Below are 14,175 nucleotides of genomic sequence, written 5' to 3' on the forward strand. Positions count from 1 at the left end.
CAGGATGACTGTCACTAGGTGCGACTTGGAGTTCTGCTCTCGGCAGCTCCAGGATTCATGGTTCATGATGAGGCAGATGGCTATTAGGAAAGGGACTCTAACCCATCTTCATGGAGAAACATTGTTGCAGAGGTCATAGAAGTTCATGGTCTTTCCTTCAGCATGTCTTTGAGTGCCTATATGTGTTAAGCACTGTTGTACACACTGGGGCATAGGTAAACAGTTATTATTTTTCAGTATTTTTCATTCTTATGGAGCTTAAATGTTTGAGGGTGGGGGAAGAAGGTCCAGGCAGGCACAAGTTATCCAGCATGGGCTGTAAAGAAAAATAAAGCAGAGTAAAAGGGAGTGGATAGAGAACAACCTGGGGGGCTTGAGAGGATGGTGTTGGGAGGTCTTGCGGAAGAGACACTGAGGGAGGTGAGCCGTGGGATTTCTGGGGAGCAGGTGACAGGTGTAGCAGCAAGTACACAGGCTGGGAGTGAGAGTAAGCAGGTTTGAGGACTGAAAAGGAGGCTGCTGCCCTCATACCGAGGGAGCAGCAAAGAGGAGAACAGTAGGAGAGGGGGTGGGGGGAAGGTCAGGAAGTGTTTTCTGATCTCAAGGACAACCTTAGCCCTTGAACCCCCTGGGGAGATGAACAGCTCTGTCTTGGGCACTTTAGCTTCTGTGGATGCAGAATAGGGACACACTAAACATCACGTTTACTTGGACTGTTTGGGAGATGTTTTAGTCATCGTTCCAAGTAGCCTTACTATCTAAAGCGTGTTGATTGTCGACTTTTGTTTTAACATCTTACCTCCTAGTTTAAAAAGCAAATTAATACTGTGCTTTCTTGGAAGGAAGTTTACTGTCAGGGTGGGCAAGGTAAGCCCTATAAGATTTGGCAGAATTAGAAGTGTTGTCCCTGCTGAGGGCTGTGCACAGTGTGGAAAGGTTGGAAATGGGGTCTAATTCCCTGCCCAGAGCAAAGGAGCTATGTTCTCCTTGCTGAGTGGACAAGAAAGGGGTTTTCTTTTTATTACCCTGTGAGCCTTAGGAAGATGGTGACTTTTTCTACGAAAAAGGAGAGGACTTCACTGCCACCAGTCTTCTCTCTCTTTGCTTCATCTCCCCAGCTCTTGCCAAATTAATCTTCCTAAGACACTGCAATTTCTGCCTTGATTTCCTGCTCGTTCTTCATATAAACCTCTCTCTTTTTGGGGTCTTCCCTTCTGGCTTCTTCATTCTGTCATTCTCCAAGCCTGGGGCTTCCTCCCTGTTCCTCAGCATCTGAAGTCCTTCCCTCCTCCTCAGGTTCAGCTCGGATCCCTCTTCCTCTGTCTGGTCCTTCTTGGTCCCTGAGCCACATACCAGTTCCCTCCTTCCTGCAGCTCTTGCTGTCAAAAGCAGTCTTTTGGGGCCCACTGTAGGTTGCTCGTTGCCATTCTTCACGTGTCTGCCTGCTGAACTGTCAGGAGGTGTGTCGGCACAGCCGTTCCGGACGTGGGACTGGACCCAGGCTGCCAGTATCACACTGTCTTTATTACTGTATCTTATAGTAAGTTTCAACATTTAAGAGTGTGATTCTTCCAACTTTGTTGTTCTTTTTCAAGAATATTTTGGCTATTCTGGATCCCTGTATATTACATGGGGATTTTAGGATCAGCTCGTTAATTTCTTCAAATAAGCCATCCAGGATCTTGATAAGGATGTACATTGAATCTGAAGATCAATGAGGAATTTTGCCATCTTAACAATATTCAGTCCTTTGATCCATTACCTCAGCATGTCTTTCCATTTATTAAGATCTTTCAACCGTGTTTTATAGTTTTTAGAATATAAATTTTATACTTATTAAACTTATTCCGAAGCATTTTATTCTTTTTGATGCTATTATAATGAAATTGTTGATTTCTTTTTCTATTGTTTATTGCAGATGTATAGAAATATTGTTGAGTTTTGAATATTGCCCCTTGTACCCTGCAATCAGAACTTATTAGTTCTAATAGTTTTTAAGTAGATTTCTTAGGATTTTCTATATACAAGATAGTGTCATTTGCAGATAGAGATAGTTTTACTTCTTCCTTTCCATTCTGGATGCTTTTATTTTTCTTGCCTAATTTCCCTGGCTGGAACCTTCAGTACAGTGTTGAATGGAAGTGGCGAGAGCAGATGTCCTTGTCTTCTTCCTGATCTTAGGGGAAAAGCATTCAGCCTTTCACCATAAAACACAGTATTAGCTATGGATTTTTGAAGATGCCCTTTATCAAGTTGAGGAAGTTCACTTCTATTTCTAGTTTGTTAAGCATTTTTATCATGCACACTTACTTGCTATTATTTAGTTGAGGATTTTTGAATCTATATTCGTAACAGATACTGGTCTATAGTTTGTTTATTTTTTGTTATTTTTTTGTAATGTCTTTGTTTGGATTTGGTGTCAGAGTAATACTGGCCTCATAGAATGAATTGGGAAGTGTGCTCCCTATTCTATTTTTTGGGAGAATTTGTGAAAAACAGATACTAATTCAAGATTCTGGTAAGTGGTGGAATGATTTTAAAGTATGTTTCCACTTAGTGCCTAGTAAAGGTAATGTAGACCCATCTGTTATACATACATCGAGCAACTGATACATATGGCACCTGCTGTTAAATACTTTGCACACATCATCTTATTTAATGGGGAGAACAACCTGTATATTGGGTGTCAGTTTTACAGAGGGGGAAACTGAGGGTTATAGAGCCCAGGACCCATGCGACTGTCAAGCTCACCTCCTTTTCCATGTGTGACATCTGTGATCACAGGAGTTGATCCTGCAGTGACTGGTGATGGTTCAGCCAAACCACCAGGGAAGTGAGGGCTCAAGTCTGGAGGCCTGAATTTTGAGGGGCACGTGTTCTTCATTCTCTCCCTGTGTGGTTTTCACAATGTGCAATAGTTTCTTCCTCTGTGTCACCAAGGCAGGGATGTGAGTTTAATGGGGAAAATTACTTGTCGGCCACCTGAAGAATGAATCTGCAGGGGTTCCAAGCACACAGCTGGATCAATTGCAGGTTAGCCCCCGTGTTATAAAAGAAATATGCCCTTTCTCATCTTCCTTTGTACCGACCAATGATTTCAAATTTTTTAGAACACATGTCTGAGTCATTGCATTTTTAAAAATCCCTACAAATAGTTGCTCCAATAATGGTAAAAATTTAATTTTTGAAAACTTGTGTCATACCGTTTCAAATCTTTGAACAGACCATTTTTCTTTAATTATAATAGTATCTATTTCCTCTTCTTTTGCTTTTTTTTTTTTTTTTAAGTATTCACCTCATTTTGGCTTTCTTTGGCAGTGGCATCAGCAACCAAACACTAGATTGGATAGTCCGATGCCCATAGCAAGTCTCCTTCCCTTTCCCAGGATTTGGACTGGGCTAGTAAGACAGGGAAAGGCAAGTGGGTGAAGACTAGAGATGCTTTGTTCATGGTGAGCTTTTGCCGTTCTTGAGACTTGGATTTGAGAACTCAAAATTTAGCGAGATGGGCAAACACAGGAACATGAAAGCCTGTTCTCTCTGTAAGTTCCCCAATAAGGCATGTGAGTTTGCTGTAGACTTTTCATGATGTTTTTATGGGCATTAGCTGAGCTCATCTGTCTTGTTTTAATGGGATTTTTCTTTCAGCGTACAATTTTTCCTTTAAAATGAAAGCAGCTTTGGCCAATTCAACTTTCTTAAATACAGGGTGCATTTACATATGACCTGTTAAAATTCAAACCCCACAAAAGGAGCCTCTCCTTTGCCTAGCATCACCAAACTGTTTTTCCCTGTTGCTTTCTCTTTCAGCGAGTTGCAGACCTAGAGCAAGAGAATGCTCTCTTGAAAGATGAGAAAGAACAGCTTAACAACCAAATCCTGTGCCGGTCAAAAGGTAAGTACCAAAATGCTTGAGTTTTGTTTGGGATTTTGATCTTGCTAATTTTCCCCCAAAGATTCCTAGCAAGCACGCAGTTAGGATGCTGCAGTGGGAGGAGGGCTTTAATAGATGGCGGTGCAAAAAGAACGGTGATCCTTAAGATGGTGTTGTGACGTTTGGTCTCAAGAGTTTAATGCGGGCCGGGCGCTGTGGCTCACGCCTGTAATCCTAGCTCTTGGGAGGCCGAGGCGGGCGGATTGCTCAAGGTCAGGAGTTCAAAGCCAGCCTGAGCAAGAGCGAGACCCCGTCTCTACTATAAATAGAAAGAAATTAATTGGCCAACTGATATATATATAAAAAAAAAAAATTAGCCGGGCATGGTGGCGCATGCCTGTAGTCCCAGCTACCCGGGAGGCTGAGGCAGAAGGATCACTCGAGCCCAGGAGTTTGAGGTTGCTGTGAGCTAGGCTGACGCCACGGCACTCACTCTAGCCTGGGCAACAAAGCGAGACTCTGTCTCAAAAAAAAAAAAAAAAAAAAAAAGAGTTTAATGCGGCGAGACACAGGTGTAACGGACAATGTAGTGCATGGGGCTTAGAGTCAGGGAGACCGCTCAAAGCATGACTCTACCATGTGCCACTGTGTGGCCTTGTGCAGGTCCTTAGTTTCTTGATCTGCAAAATGGACATAAAGGTACAGACTTCAGGGGGCTCATGTGAGGGAGCAAGATGCTGCAGGTGAAGTGCTTAGGAGGGTGCTTAACACACAGTGAGAACTCAGGAGCTATTGTGTTGCTGGGTTTTACATTTATCTTTCGTGCCCATGGTACCTGTGATGGTTTCTTCTACCCGGGAGGTCATCTGCTAATGTTTGCTGAAGATGGGGTCTTAAATCAGACCTAAGTCAGCCCCTCTCAAGCCCCCACCAGCTCCTGGGCTGCCATCAGTCCCCCCATGTGCCACTCAGCTGTGGAGGAGGAACAGGGACTAGTCTTGCCCAGCTCAGCGTGACCTTTGGCCACTCCCTTCTCCCACCCCTAGGTTCCTCACCCATATCATGACAGATTTGAGCCACGTGACCTCAGTCCCACTTGCCGTCCCATCTTGTTGAAAACAGTTTTTCAATTTCCCTTTGAAAATATTTTCCTTTCCGCTAGTATGAATAGTAAGTTTTGGCAGGGAGAAGCCCAGCCACGTTGTCTATTTGCTTTCCTCCTCCTCCCAACCGGACTTTTGGCCGAATCTCCCTGTGCTCTAAGCACCTGAAAGATCAGGAATAGAGAAAGAAAAGGTGGAACAGAGCTTGGTTCTTCCCGGAACGCCAGCAGTGGTTGCCATGACAGTTGGCAGAAGAGGAGCTGGTGCGTTAACTGAGCAAGCTCTCACGTAACTGCCGGCTCCTCCCTCCCCACGAGCACGGTCTTTCTTCCCCTCTGCAAAGCCGGAGTAAGAGCTTCCCCTCTGCAGCAGAGGAGATTCTTCGAGGGCCCCTGTGGCGAGCTTGTCCTGTGCAGCCTTTTAGCGAGAGATTAATCAGAGTGCGTGAGTCAGTACGTGTGCGGGGAATCGTCCAGAAACACTGCAGCTTGGTGTGCTTGCTTTCCAGAGGAATTTGCCCAGGACTCCGTGAAAGAAAATCTGATGATGAAGAAAGAGCTGGAGGAGGAGCGATCCCGGTACCAGAACCTGGTGAAGGAATACTCGCGGCTGGAGCAGAGGTTCGACAACCTTCGGGACGAGCTCACCATCATAAAGGCAAGGAGGGCAGGGCTGCAGCCCCATCTGCCTTCGAAACCCTCACTCTCGTGCACTGCCCTCTGGCACGCTGCGGTGCTCGGGATGTGTGTGTTGGGAGCACAGCGTCACCTTCTAGCGTCTGTTCTTGCCTTTCCCTGCAGAGAGGAGGAATCGCACAAGGAAGTAGCCGGGCTGGGCGATTCATTCCTAAGGACAGGTCCTTTTCTAACTTCACAGTTGTACAAAGATCTCAGTTATGACTTTAAGGAAAATTCCACCCAAATGTGTATGTTATCTTTCCTGTTTCCTGTGCTGGGACGATCCCCGTGTTGAAATAGTGACAGCGTGCGGGAGTTCCAATCTCAGCCTCAGTAGTGCGCACGGCAGACAGGCCCGCAAGTGCTTAGAGATCAGGTCTCCTAATCTCCAATGAAATGCAGTATATGTGGAAATAATTTCATGATATTTTAGGATTTTTTTTTTCTCAAGCAGAAGAATCAAGGAACACATGATATTTTAGGGTTTGCTATTTTTTACCCCTATAAACATTTCCTCCAGAAATGCATATCCAAACAAGAGGAAATAAGTTAATTACATAGAAAGCAGGAAGAAAAGCTGAATAGTAACATATATAGAAATCTAAAATTTGCCTACCAAGCTCAGTTTTCACTCTGAAAACCAAATTAAATGCCCAAAAAAAAAGGTATTTTTAAATGAACACTATAAATAGAAAACTCTATTTCTAATATGCTACAATTTTCATAAACAAAATTGGAGTACAGATTGAAGGAAGGGGGGGCACTGGGGACAAGTTTACAGCATTCTTTTCAGGAGGGAGGTGGGTAGGTAACAGGCAAGACTGCAGTGGAAGGTTGTTTCCCCAGGAATTTTCCAAGAAATTAGCCTAAAGCTTATGGATTTGCATTTCATTGTGAGACAAGGGAACAACTCAGTCCTTACTGTGGAGCTGTGTTTCTACTTGTCGTGGAGTTGGTTAGCTAGATGGATGTCTGTAAGCACTGTGGTGAAATGTTCTTGTGGGACCAGCCCTAACTAGCTCTCATTCCAGGAAGCAATGCCACCTGTTCTTGTTGACAGATGAGCCGGGGGCCAGCTCTAGGGCCTGCTGCCCTTTTAGCAGTTCTTCCTAACATTAGTTCCTTATGAGTTGTCCCCTTTTTCTCCTCAAACAGCAAACTCCGGGCCACAGGCGGAACCCATCGAACCAGAGCAGCTTAGAATCTGACTCCAACTACCCCTCCGTCTCCACGTCTGAGATCGGAGACGCGGAGGATGCTCTCCAGCAGGTGGAGGTACGTGCCACGGGCCCCTGGCTGCGTCCTCTTCTAGAGCAACTGTTTGTTCCCTGTGTAGAGCAGCTGCCCAGGAGACATTTACTGTCCTCTTAGCGGTGACCGGAGTGTCCAAGGGCTAATTCTTGAACGCAGGATCACTCAGGTGGCAGTAGATTCAGAAGCAGTACTCGGTAGTTAACATTTACTATGCAAAGCAATACATGATTGTTCACTTTACCCACTATGCAGGAAGGAGGGAGGAAGGTAGATCCACGTTTTCTCTTGCAAAACTGAGAAACAGATGCAGAGAGCTGAAATGGCTGGCCTAAGAAGAAACAGCTAAGTCATTAAAATAGATGCAAGCCGGGCGCGGTGGCTCACGCCTGTAATCCTAGCACTCTGGGAGGCTGAGGCGGGTGGATTGCTCGAGGTCGGGAGTTCGAAACCAGCCTGAGCAAGAGCGAGACCCCATCTCTACTATAAATAGAAAGAAATTAATTGGCCAACTAATATATATATAAAATTAGCCGGGCATGGTGGTGCATGCCTGTAGTCCCAGCTACTCGGGAGGCTGAGGCAGAAGGATTGCTTGAGCCCAGGAGTTTGAGGTTGCTGTGAGCTAGGCTGACGCCACGGCACTCACTCTAGCCTGGTCAAGACTCTGTCTCAAAAATAAATAAATAAATAAAATAGATGCAATGTATCACTCCCATTCAGTGGCACAGTGCATACAGTAACATCAGTAATCATGTAAGAATATTGTTACCCTGACTTAGAAGGTGGGTAAAGCCCAGAGAACAACAACAAATATTTGGAATGGAAGTATGCTGGTGACTGTGTCTTTGTCAATAATAGCCTCCTGGAGTCACTGAATAATGTACCACCCAGTGGGCTTTGTGGTCTGTGTGTAATTTTGTCAAAGGTACGTAGACACGGTTTTTCCTCTGGCATTTGAAAATAAAGTCGAAAGCACATAAAACCTTATAAAGCATGTGCAGATAGGTGGAGAAGAGGGCCAGTTATTAAAACAAACGTGTTTGAGCACATCTTCGTGCCAGGCACCCCTGGTAGGCGGTGGAGAAACAGTGGTGATTGAACCAGGGGAGGTCCCTGCCCTCCTGGAGCTTATCTGATAGAGAATTAGATAATAAGCAGTTAAGGAAGAAATGTGTGCTATAATTGCAGGTACTGCTAAGTGCTATAAAGGAAAATGAAAGGTGGTAAGTGGTGATGATGATGGAGCAGAGGGTAGAAGGAAAGAAGAGGATATCTTGAGGACTGAAGGGCCCGCTCTCTGCCCTGCACTGCTGCGTGGCTTGCTGCTTGCTGTGTGCACTTGGTCAGCCTTTAATAAATGCTGGCTTTATGGCCCTCAGTTTTGCATTGCTGTCTTCTAAGTCTAGGTGCCTCGAGGCTTCAGCCTGCCTGAACTCCAGACACACCACCCTGATGTTTGTGTGTGTGGCTATTTTCATGCAGATAAAAGCACTGCCATTCCTGGGCTTGTGTTCTTCAAGAAAGTCTAGACAGGTCCAATGCTGGCTAAACCGGAAGTGCTCATTAAATGCTGGTGGCATCAAATTGTTACACATTCCATACATGTGCTTTAAAAATCCATGGGGATGTGCTCATATACATTACCTGTTCATGGGCAGATACACATTGGTACACCCACACCTAGACATTACAAAGCCCCGGAGAGCAAGCCCAGGTGTGAATCTGGGAGGAAAATTAAAATTTGGGAAATTGATGCTTTACGATCTGCTGGATAAATGGGTTCCATGGCAGGGCAAGCGTTGGTTCTATTTCAAGGCGAAATCAAGCAGTGGCTGATGGCTCCTCTGTAGTGACTAGAAACTACATCGATTCTTCATCAGGAAGCATTCTGTCCCAAGTTTTATGGTTTCTCTGGCGTGAGACCATTTTCCAGAACTGAGCTCTCTTAACTTCCGAAGAAAGTAGCTGTGTCTTTATCCATTTCTTCTTGGGGCATATGACTGGTCATTTTAAGTGGCTCACACAGGAGGAATATAAATGGCTGAGACTCAGACATTATCCAGACACAGAAAGAGCCTGGAGCACTAAGTCTGACATGGGAAATGCTGGTCGGTTGGCATTGGCTTTGTATTTGAGACGCCAGCTGATGGCTGGGAGAGGAGGGGAGACGGGTGGCCGCAGGTGGAGGTAGGCAGTGAGGTGCTGCGTCCCTTAGGTGTTCATGCTCTGACAGCCTCCTTTTCCCTGCTCCTGTTTTCCTTTGAAGGAAATCGGCCTGGAGAAGGCAGCCATGGACATGACCGTCTTCCTGAAGCTGCAGAAGCGAGTGCGGGAGCTGGAGCAGGAGAGGAAGAAGCTGCAGGTGCAGCTGGAGAAGAGAGAGCAGCAGGACAGCAAGAAAGTCCAGGTGTGTGAAAGGGCGGGTACCCTTGTGGTGCCTGGATGAGAGACAGCTCTAGTTCATGCCACCAGGGCTTATGGGGCAGGTGTGACCACATGAGATCATGCTGGTGCTGGGTTTCAGAGAGCCCCTTCATCTTGTCTTGGAGTCATGCTGAGTCTTCTCTGCGAGTGTCCCGCCCCGCCCAGCTGGACAGCAGTGAGCTGTGTAATTCCCCCAGGGCGAAGGATTTCCACTAGTGAAGCTGGGAGGGGGTGGTGTGGCAGGTCTGTAGCATTGTGGCATGAGCTCATGCTAGGAGGACTGGGGTGTGTGATAAAGTACAAATAGTACAGCAGAGGTCGAACTTTAGCAGAGAAAACTCGTTCCCCTTTCGTACCTGGGATCTGGCATGGGCTTGAGTTGAGCCCCTATGGGTCAGGAGCAAACCAGGTGTGCGTCATGCATCCTGCTCTCCCATGGCTGCACCCTAACCTCAAGCAAGATTTTCAGCAGCCTCTTGGGTCTTGAAAGGATATTGTTTGAAACCTTAGTGGCCCCAGAAATAATTGCTCTATCTCAAGGACCTGTTGGGCACCTATGCTACTCTCAGAACTATGCTAGTGCCAGGTTTATGGGAGGAGATATGCAAAATATTTATTAAATGAAAAGAGGTAAAAATGTAAGAGAAATCACTAGCCATTGGAGAATTTAAAATCTAGCTTGGGAACACCAGACAGAGCACAGGTGAAAAGTAAGAAAGAAATAACATTGGTAGTGCTGAAATAAATGCAAAGTTGAGTATAGATTGGTGCTATAGGAATAGAGCCCATTGAATATAGCAGTGCTAATGAGATGAGAACCATTTTGTATTTCTTTAGAGAGATACAAGGACCACTTCTAATGGGACAGAAGGCCAGTTCTGAGGTGGGCAATGTCATTAGCTGACCTCATAGTAGGTTTGGCAGTGGGGCTGCACTCAGGCTTATTTGCCAATTGTTGGCCACCCCCATCCCCAGCCCCACCTCTGCACGGTCTCCTTTTGAAACACCTGTGTTCCCTTTCTAATCAAATCTGATGCAGCTTCTGATCTGTATTGCAAGCAAATTTTGGGGCTTTTTCTACAAGCAGTGAATAGGGAGATAAATCTTCCTGATGGATCTAAATCTCTCAGGTGGATTAGATTCAGAATGGGGAGGGAAAGGATTAGGTTTATAAATGATCCATTCAGTTAGAAGGGAAGCTGCTCTGACAGGCAAGTACAAAACAAATATATGAAAAGCTATGCAGATGGCATCAGACAGTGCCTGGCATAACAGTTTCTGGCCCACCCAGCTGCATCCAAAGATTCTCTAAGTTCCTTGTCATGGAAGTGCCAGTAGATTTTGGCATCTTGGCTTTGGAACTTCTGTTTGTCTTGATACCAAATGAAAAGGGTATCTCTTTCCTCAAAAAATAACCACTTATCAAGAGTTCAAATGGTGGGCTTGGACTGTAGTGTATATTGAGGGTGTCTGTTTAAGGAGAATGGCCGTATGTTTAGTAAGAAAGGCAGTGGAGCAGTGGAGAATATGACATCCCTCTACAGGACCTGAAATTGAACTTTCAGAGGTCAAGTTCTTGGATTCACAGTTGGTCCCAAGAGGGACCTTGAGCTACCTGGGTTTTATTCTGGAGAGAGACAGCCCAGGGTCTCAGATGCAGAGCCCATGCTCTCCATGAGGAATGGCAGAGAAGCCTGTGGGATGTACCATCAGTGTGGGAGTGACCGAGCCACCGTGAGGGTGTGGCCTTTGTGACAGCCAGCATTCAGTGTGTTTGACCTCTCGTCCAGCCAGCTCCCTTTCCTGGGCCTGGCAAAGTCACTTTGGCCACCACTGGCCCATCTTAAACTGAAATAGACCCTTGAGTTTGAGTAGGGGATCTCCATTTTCCAAGGACCTAATATACTCAGCAGTTTTCTGTGGTTGTGTGGCAAATCCACACTACATATAGTGCACAAGTGCTGGCCCCTCCTTAGGGCAGCAGGTTAAGTGTGACCCTGAACAGTCCCTTCCCCCTGCACCACTGGTGAGGATGGAGGCCCGGCAGAGACCGACCAGTGTCGTGGAGAGGTCTTCCCCTGGGTCGCAGGCTGGAAGCAATGCAGTAAACGTAGGCCGCCTTCATCTGAAAAAAGGGTGCTACAGGAGATGCTCACATCTTGTCCCTGTCTCCGAGCCCAGGCACACCTAACCCATCCTCAGCTATTGGTGGCCTTACAGTACACTTCACATTGCTAGCTTTCAGGTAATCTAATTAAGTGTTCTATCAGTTTTTTAGCTTTAAAAACCCATCTTATTCAGGGACCATTGCCCACTACTTGAAATTACTCCAAGCAGTTAACCATATATGGAGTTGTTTCTACCCTTTCTCATTGGGCAGTTTAAGTCTAATAGCTGCCAGATAACAGCCACTAGGCTTACAGTTGAACCCTGGCTCAGCTGAATCCCAATGGGCTGTGATTCCAGCCATTGCCACCGGCATGCACTAGCTTTGGAGTTCTGATGGCAGACAACACGATGGAGCCTCTGTGGCGGGCCAGCTGTTGTAGAGCGTCACGGAGACAGCAGGCTCCTCTGCAAGGTGCTTAGAGTTTAGTTGGGAAACAGAATACATATGGGAGCCCTCTTCCCCCATAAACTTAAGCATAGCTCATTAGCCTCATTAAAAGATATTTAGTTTTGCAATGTGTTAGCTTCCTGGGCCTGCCGAAACAAAGTACCACAAAATGGGTGGCTTATTCTCTGATAGTCCTGGAGGCAGAAGTCAGAAATCAAGGTGTTGGCAAGTCCGTGCTCTCTTGAAGGCTCTAGGGGGTAGTTTCCTTCATGCCTTTCCCTTAGCTTCTGCTGCTGCCGGCAGTCCTGCTGTTTCATGGCTTGCAGCTATGTGACTCCATTGTCTGCCATGCTCTTCCCATCTGCCCTGTGTGTCCATCTTCTCTCCTTAGAAGGGCATCAGTCCTATTGGACTAGGGCTCACCCTAATGACCTCATCTTGCTTACATCTGCAAAGACCCTATTTCCAAATAAGGTCACACTCGCAGGTACCGGGGCTTAAGACTTCAATGTTATCTTTTGGGGGACGCAGTTCAGCTCATAACAATGTTTCACATGGTCACGCTGTAAGAGCTGGTGTGGATCCTGTGAGTAAAGTTGTAGGGGTGGGGACAGGAGGGAGTTGTTTGTAGAGCACTTCACGGTAGCCTGCAGGATGGGGCTGTACTTTGGAGGCGGGGAGGAAGAGGACTTGCGGAGGGTGGAGGTGTTGGGTCACACGCAGGCAGGACGGGCAAGTTTGACCATGGTCGGAGACACGTCCATGGAGTCTCTTCCTCGAAGGTCATGCTGACCTTCGTTTCTTTGCCCGTGCAGGTGGAACAACCACAGAATGACGTCGATTCGGATCCAGATGCAGATCTGGCCTACAATAGTCTGAAGGTAAGACCCCTGGTGGGGGACAGGCTTCCTCGAACTCTCACCCAGCGGAGGGCGGACGGCAAAGCTGGGCAGCAGGAAATCGGGAGCTGAGCCCCAGTCTGCTGTGGAGCCGCAGGCAGATAACTTTCCCTTCCCATGCTGTGGGGTCTTCATCTTTGAAATGGAGGAAAATATGTATTTACTACAGAGACGATAATAAATGCCTTCCTCACCTGATACAGTTTCAGTTAAAATGCAGCCACCGGAATAAAATCACTTTGGAAATGATCAAGACTCGCATGGGCAAAGGATCTTGCAGTGCATTTGACCCTGGCCCGGCAGGAAATGGATAAGGGGGGACAGTGGAAGGCCCCAGGCCCCAGGGTCCTGTAACCTTGTATAGAGGTAGTTTTTCAAACTCCACTGGCATTGACAGTGGCTTTCTGTGTGACCCAAACCGTGTTCCTGGTATGTTCTCCAGAACATTAATCCAGGACAAAAGGGGGGCTTCCCAAAAACCAAGGGAGCTGCCTGGACAGGTAGGTGAGTTTAGGAAACCCTACAGTCCACACCCTCCCCTTGGGAAGTGACAAGGCGTGTGAGCATATCCAGGTCCTAGGAAGTCCTGCGTTCACGGCACGTTGTTTCAAATTGTTAGCCCAGCATTTCCACAAGGAAGGGTTTCACGGCCACCTGTGCCTGGAAGCACATTGTTGTACCACTTCGGGGAATGCTGCTCCAGAGGCATCTTATGTCAGACACTTCATGCCTGCACCTTGGGGTCCTGAGTTCAAATCCAGGCCTTAGCTTTGACTGCTGGCTGTTTTGATGCCTGTCAGAACTCTTGCTGTGTGTTTCATCATTAAAATGGGAAGATCGCTCTTGGCTTCCACAGTGGACGGGGCAGGCTGAGGAAGGGGGGAGCAGCTCTGGGCCCAGGGAGTAACGGAGGGTGCTGCTTGGCTGTCTTCCAGAGGCAGGAGCTGGAGTCAGAGAACAAGAAGCTGAAGAATGACCTGAACGAGCTGAGGAAAGCCGTGGCCGACCAAGCCACGCAGAACAACTCCAGCCACGGCTCCCCGGACAGCTACAGCCTCCTGCTGGACCAGCTCAAGCTGGCCAACGAGGAGCTGGAGGTGCGCAAGGAGGAGGTGCTCATCCTCAGGACCCAGATCGTGAGCGCCGACCAGCGCCGCGGCAGGAGCACGGTAACGAGCTGGCGGCCCACAGTTGGGCCCATTGGGGGCACAATACTAGGTGTGGTAGATTTCTGGTTTTCTTCTGGGTCTTTGCCCATGAGGGTCTTAAACCTGAAAGAGCAGAGTCTTTCGCTCTGGGATCTCATTTAAAGGCAGGGCAAGGGACTTGCTGCCCTTTCAGCATGACCTTTCCTGGGAGATTGAGCTGGAAGTTTCTAGAAGTTAGT

At 47.0% G+C, this 14,175-nt stretch overlaps 1 protein-coding gene across 2 annotated transcripts in view; it reads left to right on the forward strand.

Annotated features, from left to right (window-relative positions):
* Positions 1-14,175, forward strand: part of MYO5B (myosin VB) — a 283,722-nt gene that overhangs the window by 237,571 nt on the left and 31,976 nt on the right. For both annotated transcript variants that reach the window (XM_020282335.2, XM_075993885.1), the window contains exons 23-28: positions 3,811-3,895; positions 5,486-5,634; positions 6,810-6,929; positions 9,175-9,315; positions 12,705-12,770; positions 13,724-13,957. In XM_020282335.2, the coding sequence (XP_020137924.2) occupies positions 3,811-3,895; positions 5,486-5,634; positions 6,810-6,929; positions 9,175-9,315; positions 12,705-12,770; positions 13,724-13,957 (795 nt within the window). The remainder of the gene's footprint in view (positions 1-3,810; positions 3,896-5,485; positions 5,635-6,809; positions 6,930-9,174; positions 9,316-12,704; positions 12,771-13,723; positions 13,958-14,175) is intronic.

Source organism: Microcebus murinus, chromosome 17 (assembly GCF_040939455.1).
Source record: "Microcebus murinus isolate Inina chromosome 17, M.murinus_Inina_mat1.0, whole genome shotgun sequence".
Classification (NCBI taxonomy): domain Eukaryota; kingdom Metazoa; phylum Chordata; class Mammalia; order Primates; family Cheirogaleidae; genus Microcebus; species Microcebus murinus.